The 10,303-nt window shown below is 47.5% G+C and overlaps 1 protein-coding gene across 3 annotated transcripts; it reads right to left on the bottom strand.

Annotated features, from left to right (window-relative positions):
- Nucleotides 1-1,466: 1,466 nt before the first annotated feature.
- Nucleotides 1,467-9,873, bottom strand: mtf2 (metal response element binding transcription factor 2). Of its 3 annotated transcripts, none has more exons than XM_048988786.1 (15): nucleotides 9,613-9,873; nucleotides 8,647-8,848; nucleotides 8,413-8,494; nucleotides 7,366-7,467; nucleotides 7,178-7,278; nucleotides 6,934-7,082; nucleotides 6,565-6,660; nucleotides 6,391-6,459; nucleotides 5,671-5,794; nucleotides 5,444-5,511; nucleotides 5,174-5,344; nucleotides 4,458-4,560; nucleotides 4,218-4,276; nucleotides 4,018-4,122; nucleotides 1,467-2,646 (listed from the first exon to the last, which is right to left on the bottom strand). In XM_048988786.1, the coding sequence occupies exons 1-15, from the start codon at nucleotides 9,615-9,617 to the stop codon at nucleotides 2,265-2,267; spliced, it is 1,818 nt and encodes a 605-aa protein (XP_048844743.1). In that variant the 5' UTR covers nucleotides 9,618-9,873; the 3' UTR covers nucleotides 1,467-2,264. The 3 variants fall into 3 exon arrangements, with proteins under 3 accessions (XP_048844743.1, XP_048844742.1, XP_048844744.1); XM_048988785.1 differs by having other exon boundaries at nucleotides 4,018-4,125; XM_048988787.1 differs by lacking the exon at nucleotides 9,613-9,873 and adding an exon at nucleotides 7,980-8,276 and having other exon boundaries at nucleotides 4,018-4,125; nucleotides 8,647-8,704.
- Nucleotides 9,874-10,303: the final 430 nt, after the last annotated feature.

The following is a 10,303-nucleotide window of genomic DNA, read 5'->3' on the forward strand; positions in this document are numbered from 1 at the left end:
TACGATTATACATTCAATCACTGACAACTATGTAAAACACAATTTCAAAAAATTGCTCTTCTTGGCTCTTAAAAACCCGACATATTAAAACATTATAAAACATCCATCCATCCATCCATTTTCCAAACCGCTTATCATATTGGGTCGCGGGGGGTCCGGAGCCTATCCCGGAATCAATGGGCACGAGGCAGGGAACAACCCAGGATGGGGGGCCAGCCCATCGCAGGGCACACTCACACACCAGTCACTCACACATGCACACCTATGGGCAATTCAGCAACTCCAATTAGCCTCAGCATGTTTTTTGGACTGTGGGGGGAAACCGGAGTACCCGGAGGAAACCCCACGACGACACGGGGAGAACATGCAAACTCCGCACACATGTGACCCAGGCGGAGACTCGAACCCGGGTCCCAGAGGTGTGAGGCGACAGTGCTAACCACTGCACCACCATGCCGCCCCTCATTATAAAACAGAATACTGCATTTCACAACGTAAACATTTCTTATAGGTTTATTCTTTGGCTGAAGAAGCCTGTTCAAAGCCAGTAGAAAACGGAGAGCTTAAGTCTAACACTGGCACACCAACAGACAGGAAAAGCTTCTTTACATGTGTGTGTATATATATATATATATATATTTATACAAAATCAATATTAAATTAAGAGGTATAGATGTCAGCTTCCAACATGGCTGCCACAAATGTAATAGCCCTCTCTGACACCCTCTTCAAACGGCCTGTTAGAGTAAACACATTTTCACTGAAATCTACCAAAAGAGTGTGAAACACTTAACACTTAAAAATCCCCCTTAATAGGAATCAAACCATGTTTGAAATGTATGCATCCAGGCCAATTTGACTATACAAAGAAAATACTCACTGGATGCTGGGCCAGGCAGCTTACAAAAAAAAATAAAAAAAAATTAAGGAATGTTATAAAATAGATGCTCAGATAAAACCTTTAAGAAAATTTTGAAATGACGGGAAACAAAGTCTTTTCTACACTGTTTCGTGATTCACACTTGTGCATGGCAATTTCTTTTAGCCACTAAGAAAAAGAGTCACAACTCAAAGACATTCTGAGCTCCGTGTCTACGGTCAAGTTACTGAAAATATCCTGAGAGATCTGTGAGTGTAACTGTACCAGTATGAAGCCTGTTCCTAAGTGCACATTTTCAAAAGCAATAAATAGCACCGGTATTAAAAAGCCTGAGTAATTTGTGACTGTAAAATATTGCGATGTGTTCCTGAAGCGAAGGTATGGTTAACATGAGAACTGAAATTCAAAAGAAATCCAGACCTTGTGTTCCTCGAATACTGTGTTGCATAGGAAACAGATACCACTACTGAGCAAAATGCAGAAAAACTGAATTCAGGAAGTGTAAGACCGTGGCGTCCTCCGTCTTATTTCTCATTTGCTGGTACTGGAGACGTGATTACAGAAACTTGGTTTTGCAGAAGTCCTCTAAGTGTCAAATAAGTTTCATTTCACAATTCAGAAGTGCAGAAAAAGAGCATTATTTACATAAATGACCATATACTGACTGCATATCAATCCCCACATTCATGGCAGGTTCACACGAATGAACAAAATACAAAACTCTGAAATGTCGAAATGCTACAATGGTGAGTAGCAAGTGAACATTTGCATAAACTGGGAAGTCAACTCAGGTCTTAAAATGTAGGTCTTTGAAGTTAACTCACTGTTACCTGCATGTTAGATAACGTCATTTTCCTTTGCGTAATACCGACATTTACACAATGCTGTAATACTGCTACTCATTAGCTATCAGACATGAAAACCAATCAATGCCTTGTTCCAGTTGCCAATGCGAGTGAATAAAAATCTGCATTAAAGGGAGGGGGAAAAAATAAAATAAAAAAATTAAAATTACCCTCTAACAAGCTGTGTTTGTTATGTGCAATCAGAGTAACGCAACATCAATGGGCTTGACCAACAACTACCACCCCCCCAAGGCATAATCAGACAGCAAAACAGTGTTCCGGGCATGTTAGACACCAGTCCACAGCAGCACATGTTCAATTTTGTCAAACACAACCCCCCCTCTGTGTCCAAGGAACAAAAATCCCATCACGGCTTACATTCACGTAGCTGGTATCACCCCAGAATGTTAATCTGTCACAACTACGTCCTGAAACAATTTAAGACAAATCAATCATCTTACTGGGCACAAATAGACCATACCACCCCCCCCCCCCCCCCGGAGGCCTCTACAAACAGATAAACACGCAGCATGTTCAGCTTATGAGGCAGTGACCCCCTCCCACTCCACAAGGTACTGCACTTTCCCGTCGAGGGTGACCCGCCGGGCCAAGACGCGGTACTTCTCCCCGCATGCCATGCGCCCGGCGGCGCCAAAGTAGCTGGAGATGGAACTCTTCAGGTGGCTGAGCTGTGACTCTTGGTCCAGCCCTCGCACAATGTCCGTGTGGAGCCCCGGCAGGGGGCAGGGAGCGGCAGCGGCAGCAGCAGCGGCAGTGGCGGAGGCCTCTGGTTCCAGCGGGATCTCCGGGTTGGGGGGCTGCAGGGCTCGGCGAGGCCGCCCCCGTCTGCGCCCGCGGCGTAGGGTGGGCTGTGCGATGGGCCACAGGCGGCCAGCACGTGTCCGGCTGGAGCCACACAGGCTGCGGGCGACAGCGAGGTAGTCAGAAGCAGCCACGTTCGTGCATTTCATGAACAGCGCTCGTTAACACCCCCAACGCAAACAGCTCTGTGATCACGCACAGCGTCACCTTATGGCAAATTCACACGAGTACACGTCGGCCAACTGCAAACCGCAGCGATACGCCCAGTGGTGGCGACTGAGAAATCGTCATCGCGATATGAACATGTACGATAAGCACGTCACAAAAGACGTGCCTACACCACGACAAGAAAAATCATTTTACACGTACTATGCACATTTTACCTATTATATGGAGCAGTCACACAAAATCTCTGCCAACGTAGAAATTCCTTCCTCCTGTGACACGATATCAGCTGTTTGCCTGGCGTTACAATCGTGATGACACAATTCTAAGTTTCAAGTTCACGTGGTAGGAAGTGTTTACATCAATAAAATACATTTGCAAATGCTTTAGAATAGGTATCAATAATTACAAAAAAAACTGTTTACATTTAGACATAGTATAACCAGCATTTTTTTATTGTGGTTTAACTGAAGCATTTTATTAGAAGTACATTTCACTCGACAGCAATGTGTTTTGTCGATTATAACCATACATTTAGCTCAATAAATATTGTTTCACGGACATTTTATTAATAATGCATATTTAGCTCCATAGTGACTTTTCATTGGTTACTGTAGCCCTTTTAAAAATGAATATAAATTTTTAAATAGAGATATGTTTTAATGAAATCATAAAAAATTGTTTACATCTATAACTGACATGCTTTATTATGGTTTAACCAGTTTTATTATGGTTTAATCGTGTTTTATTAAATTATTCATGTTTATGGGAGACAGTTATTTTTAGTTTAAGTTAATATTTTCCCTCAGATTGTGTTTATTTCAAGAGATGTTTTTTGTTGCATTTAGGAGATATAGTTCAAAGGGAGCAGGTGAAATTAAACGTTAATATCTCATTGATGTGGCTTATTTTAATGTTCTATTGAACTGGTCGGGTATTCTTGTGCAATTTTTTTCAACAAAAGCACATCTGAAATCAATTTAATTTCTTTATTTAGTGGGTAAAGGCTATTCATCGTCTAGGATCAATGTTAGCATCTACCGAATGAAGCAGAAAGACAAAGAAAGTTCATAGGTATATATCCACCCTTCAACATTTCTTTACCTTAATCATATGGTTATCGTAACAGAACTATGTTATCGCACATCTCAGATTCTCCTCATATCGTCCAGTCCTACTTCCCCACCTCAAACTGCCTTTGCACTGTCCTTCATGCACACAGCTACAGTAAAAAAGCACTTCCTAGCAAAGTTCACACCCAATGTTAGAAACCCTAACATCCGCGGTGTCTCCCACAGGGAGTACCTGGACTGCACGGAGACGCTGGTTGAGGTAGTTTCACTGGTGCTCACAGCACCGACGGACTCCACGTCTGAGGTACTTGAAGAAGGTGCTGATTTCTCAGTTTTGCTGCTAGAAGGAAATTATGCTGCTTTAGTGGCTGTTAAAATGAGGCAAACCCCCTCCCCCAGAGGGTAAGAAAATGACCTCCTGGATTTTCTTACCTCTTAGGGGCCAGTAGGTGCAGTGGGCTGTTCTCCAGCATTGAGGGCTTAACGTCTTCCTGTATAAGAAGTCAAACAGGATGAAAATGTACTGCTGTCCACCACCACCACCACCACCACCACCATCATCATCATCACCACCACCACCACCACCACCATCATCATCATCACCACCACCACCACCACCACCACCACCACCACCACCACGAGTGGGTGCTAGGTCTAGGGCCTGATCCTGACCTGAGCTAGAAGCTCGCTGGACCTCCTCAGCTTGGCCAGGGTCTCCAGAGAATGGCCGGGACGCTTCCTCTTCCCCTTCTTTGCCACTCCATTGGTCATCTCACTACAAAAACAAAAAAGTTTACAGGTCCCCCCCCCAAAAAAAAAATCACACTCATCCTTAGCACAGAAACGGCCGTTTAATCTTACATGCATTTGTTGTCTGAACCGCAAACTGTCTGGGTGCTGGAAATGCGTTAAGTCGTAAGTCATGACATGGCCGTACGTTTGATCTTTCTTACACAGCAGATCTGTCTCGAAATGCATCGATCACTGGCTATCTGATACACAGACGAAAGGAGGCAAGAAAAAATGTTTTGGTGGAGGTGGGGGGGTATCGCAGATGTATTACCACAAAGATGTCTGAAAGATCACATCAAATGATGCTTTACTTGCCATTTGCATAAGTATGAGTGCAATGGAGTGCTTTTCTTTTCACATATCATGCTCAGCACGGCCTGGGGTTTCAGCATAAGCTCGCTCACTCTCCCGGTGCCCCTGGGGCAATTTTTGGCCAGAGGACCTCGCTCAAAAGTCCAACCTCAATGGGACTATTCCTCCAAACACGGGATTCAAACCAACAACCTTCCGATCACAAGCACAGGGGATTAACCCACCGAACGGCACATGAACGTTATGCCATAGAGCTCATCCGCAGCAGGCGGCCCAGCGCTCACCTGGGCGCCAGGATGGGTTTGCTGGACTTGCGGCCCTTTATCTTGATTTCATGAGACGCTTTCTCCGGCTCTCGATCAGCCTGGAGGTCCGTGTTCTTGGGTGCCGGCGGGAAGCGGATCCGCAGGCCAAACAGATGCTTCTTCTTCTTTATCTCTTTTCCAGACATAAACCTGGGGGGTTGGAGGGAGTGGCACCGCTCAGCTGTTATCCACGGAGCCCCGAAGGCAGCCAGCGCGCCAGGGAGAGGTGGCGTCGGACCCTGAACTTACATGGTGTGATTGCTATTCAACGCTTCCAGGATGCTGTCGTATCGCTCTGATTTAGGAGTGTCCCCAAGCTGCGGTGAGGAAACAGGACAATTAAACCTTCGGACAAAATATCTCATTTATAAACTAAACCAAGATTAATCATTTCAGAAATGCCACCTTCCTGGACCACATGGCAAATGGAAATGTTAACGGTTTTGATCAGAATCCCCACCCCATTGATAACTGACCTCCCCGAGCTGTAATCTGTCCCAGTTCTCGTTGATGTAGGTCATAAGTTCCAGCTCCGAATCAAAGTATTTCTTTTTGTGAATGACGCTGAGGTTGTAAAGGCTCAGGTGAGCCACGTCTGCCCTGTGAATGAAGGGAGGCTTGGGGTTAGGTTAGGTTTCATAACAGGGAGTCTTCAGGCATTGTGGGAAGTATGCAGAAATGCAGTGCGAAAGTTATATGGATGTAGGATAGTGATGCGGCAATGTGGAAATTTCGGCTAATACGAAATATTTCTCTCTAATATCACCGATACCGATAAATGGCCAACTTTTCAGCGGCATAAATCTGTAGTGAAACTTTATATACAAAGTTTATATTCACATCATATAACACGAGCAGTGAGACGTCAGTGAAACTGGGCCGACTCGGGCACCTGTGGCGAGGTTCTAAATGCCAAAGGGGCCGACGGATCCCTCGTCCTCCACTGGAAAACGGATGATTGTTCACTGCCGTCATCTCCAGTATTTTAGCAGATATAACTTTAGCTCTGGTGCTGATACTTGGAATACTGACTTAAGCCTAAATATCGACCAGGAATATCAGCCAAGATTGACACATCGGACTGATGCCACTGCCTTGTTTTTTTGATGAAAATTGACCGCCATATTGTGCATGTCTACTGTAGGAGGTGTTCACGCCCACTGTGCACGTAACGGTGCAAAGCGTTAGAGACTCACCACTGCAGGGGAAGACGTTTGAGGTACTCCGGTCCAGAATTGCAAACTGAACAAATAAATAGATAGAACCTAACGTGAAAGAAGCACAGGGATACGTTTAAGTCTCACATAGGCTCCGCCCACGAGTCATCAGGTCTCCAGAGAGGCTGCGTGGTGAACGGGGGAAGGGGCTACCTGTCTCCGAACAGCATGGGCTTCTGAAAGCACTGGATACACGCCTCATGGAACCACTGTTTGCACTGACTGCACTGCAGCATCTTCAGATACCAGCTGGGAGGAGGTCAAGCTAAGCATCAGTCAAGGAATACCAGCGACAGAAAGATAAATGTGTATTTGGGAAATTTGTTTAAAAGAAAATATGAAGAAGAGAGCAGGCTCCGACTGTGGAGTTGGGCGGAGTGTCTGGCTCTGGGCGGAGTGTCTGGCTGTGGGCGGAGTGTCTGGCTGTGGGCGGAGTGTCTGGCTGTGGGCGGAGTGTCTGGCTGTGGGCGGAGTGTCTGGCTGTGGGCGGAGTGTCTGGCTGTGGGCAGCCTGCAGACTCACTCCCCAGGGCCCCCGCAGTAGCAGTAACACTGCTGCAGGTTGGTCTTGTGCCCCTGGTCCCACACCAGGTCCTGCAGGGCGTAGGGCAGCGAAAGCTTCATCTCCTGCAAGGCTTTGGCGTTGGGCCCCTTCTTCAGCGCGCCTCCCCTCTGCCGTAAAGCGCACACACAAAGGAGGTCTTTACGGGACAGGTCTGGGCCCCCACCAGACGCAGGGAGGGGGCTGCAGACCTCCAGGGCCTCACCTTCGTGGTGGTGGCAAACACGCACTGCCGACATCGCCACTTCTCATCGGAGCCAATCACGCTGGAGTCGATGTTGGGGGTGTGGCACAGCTGGTGGTAACCTGGGCGACGAGGGGAGGCCATGAGGACATGCGGATCACCCATCCCAGTCCCCCAAACGGGGGGGGGGGGGGGGCAGCGTGACGTACCTTGGCCGCAGTTGTCGCAAATGACCATCTCGTTAGGAGCCTCGGAACTCTCCTCCTGGCAAATGGTGCAGACCATCTCTGCCCCACCCCCACCGCCGGCCCCTGCAACACACAACAGCGTGTCATGCTACATTCCGGGGTGGGGGGGGAAGCACAAAACAGGGGAAGGAGACTGCCTGCAGGCACAGGACAGGCTAGGAGATCGCGCCGTTCTGCTCAGACACCTAGCACTTACGGCAACAGGAACTACAACATCTAGTGCCACAAAAACATACCATTCAAAGATAAAACATGTGCATACGCACATTAAACCAGGATTTTCTAAAGGCTTAACGACATCTTATCCACGTAAAACCAACGCTCAGCCGAACACTCAGCCGCAGATACTCGTAGTCGTGACTAGGATGGTTTCACCACACTGCAAACGGCAGCGAGAGATTTACACGAGGGCAACGCGGCACTATTCAAAAGCTGAACGCGAGTCAGCTAACCCTAATCCTGGAATCCGACGGCGGCTCAGGGCCACCCCGGCGCTACGATGGGACAGAGAACACTGCAGACCAAAAGGGGGTCCATACACGTCACACATAGGAACAGCGAGACACTCAGAGTACCTTCCCTAGTCTTGTCTCCGGGGGCCATGCCGGACTTATGGTTTGTGTAAGCCCAGAAACTCTTACGCCTGTCAACCGTCAGAGATAAATTAAAGATAACTGAGGCGGAATGGAGCAGGATCGAACTAAACCAAGCAAAATAAATTATAATAATTATAATTATAATAATGATGATGATGAAGTGAATAAGAGCCAAAACAAACTTAAATCACAGAGCAAAATCAAATTTGAAAAAAATAATAAATAACTGAAATTAAACAACAGTGGCTTAGTTGGTCAATCTTCAACTGGAATTATCTGTGGAGAAAATGAACAGGCATGAATAGAAAACGTGACACACACACACACACACACACACACACACACACACACACACAAAGGTCAGGGTGCTGAGGCACAGCAGACACAATGCAGTGGTCCAGGAAGTGCTCACCTGTCTGAATATCCTTCCAAAGGACCCAGGATTTTGAGCGATCTTCGAAGACAACGAAACAGCGGTGCTTGTGTTTGTTTATCTGGGAGGGAGACAGCATGCAGACTCAAGTCAGGGAGAAGCCTGGTTCACACCGAGCGGCACAATAAGCATGGAGTCAAAAGCATTGATGTCTGCCTTGCTCGGGACAACCTGAGGCATGGTTAAGGGGACGGCTATGAAAAAAAATGATACCTTTTTGATTGTTCCGAGATAATAGAGGCCATCGGACCATCGTGCTAGGACATCCTGGCCCTCCTCGAATTTGCTAGCGAGCTTGGTGGCGCTCTTTGGCCCATCCTTAAATGAGACCTTGGCCAGAGACAAGGCTGACTTCAGCTGGCTGCGGGAATGCGCTTTCAGATGGGCAGGCAGGTTCTCGGCTTCCGCCGTGTCTCTTTTCGTAAACAAAAGTAATAATTAAGACAAAAAAAAAAAAAAACACAGTTCAGCCAGAGCAACGCTTGGAAAACTTTAGCGAGTAAGACAGTGGTCCTTTTTTAAACAACCGACTCCACACAATGGGAGTCTCTCCACTCCGATATTTATGCGAAACGCATAAAAAAAACAAAAGCAGCATGAAAGCGCGGCGCATCTCTGCCGGCTCGGCTGCAGATGCCGGTAAATACAGCCCCTAAATTCCTATTGCTTCGGAAGTTAGTGGGAAAATAATTAGAAAAACAGTATGACAATAAAATCTGGGGAACGGAGATGTCAGCACCGCTGCGCGAAGTCGCTGCGACGGAGAGCCTCGGTGCAGCCGAAATAAATGGCTTGGGATTTTTCTAAATCATTGGCCGTTCTCACGGCGATGGGAGTGTCGATGCCCCCTTTCCCCCTGCTCCTGTGAACAGTTGCCTTTTGTTTGCAGGCGGGCCGGTGAAACAATGAAAAGGCGCATCCATCCCCGGGTTTGAGAGGCGCAGCCTGGGAGTGGATGCGCTCCGCTGCACGCCACCAATGCGCGCAAATCATTGTTATAATAACTATTATTTACAATAAACTTCGGCACCGGCTGGGGAAACGTCCGTCCGGCGGCGGATTGCATGCATTTTCCCGACCGAAACATTTCTCTTTCATGCACCGAGTAGTATGTTCAAAGGGGGTGGGGGGGAAGTGGGAGGAAAAAAACACGGAGCAAATGTTAGCCGTGTAACTCACCTCATTCGGTCACTTAAGAGGGTCAAAACGCTTCATATATTAAAAACAATCGGCCTGGACCGATAATGCGCGTCCCCCCACCGCCGCGCCGCGCTTCCTTTCTCCGCCGGCAGCTCCGCCGCGCCGTCCCGGGATGCACAATCGTATATGTGTTTGTTAGTTTTTATTTTGGAAATTACAAGCGGCTCGTCCTCCCCCAGCGTAGCACGTTCGCCATTTTGCTTTCCCGCTGAGATTGGGTTGCATTGTGGGAAGAGAGCAAACAGGCACGACAGCCAGTCCGCGGCTCCGACATCCCCGTGTGCGGCGGCGGCGGGCGAGCGAGCGGGAGCGGGAGCGGGCGCAGGCGCGTGCCCGCGCTCCCCTTTGTTTTCTTTATTCTTATTGTTATTATTAACATTAGCAGTAGTTTTTAAACCTGAGAATTATATTCATTGTCCAGTCACTTGGTGTTTTGAAAACAGGCGATATGGTTAGCAGAAATACAGGAGACATGTCACTGTGGAAGCACTCAGTGGGGGGAAGACAGATTAACTCGAGTTGAACTTCATTTTTCCCCCTTAAATATCGATAAACCGGTAGGAATAGACGCGTTCATTCATTTAAACGAGGCGTGTCTGAACCAGGCAGACGCGCGTTCGCTGTGCTGATGCATAACAGATACAGGAAATGCCCTTTTCGCGTACTCCAG

The sequence above is a fragment of the Brienomyrus brachyistius genome, chromosome 21 (genome assembly GCF_023856365.1).
Source record: "Brienomyrus brachyistius isolate T26 chromosome 21, BBRACH_0.4, whole genome shotgun sequence".
NCBI classification, from domain to species: domain Eukaryota; kingdom Metazoa; phylum Chordata; class Actinopteri; order Osteoglossiformes; family Mormyridae; genus Brienomyrus; species Brienomyrus brachyistius.

What these genes read in the sequence shown, in the direction of transcription:
- mtf2 (XM_048988785.1), bottom strand. An exon ending in ATCTCGGAACAATCAAAAAG is followed by an intron (nt 8,495 to 8,646) that starts GTATCATTTTTT and finishes TCTCCCTCCCAG; the next exon opens with ATAAACAAACACAAGCACCG. An exon ending in ACAGATTACAGCTCGGGGAG is followed by an intron (nt 5,512 to 5,670) that starts GTCAGTTATCAA and finishes TCCTCACCGCAG; the next exon opens with CTTGGGGACACTCCTAAATC.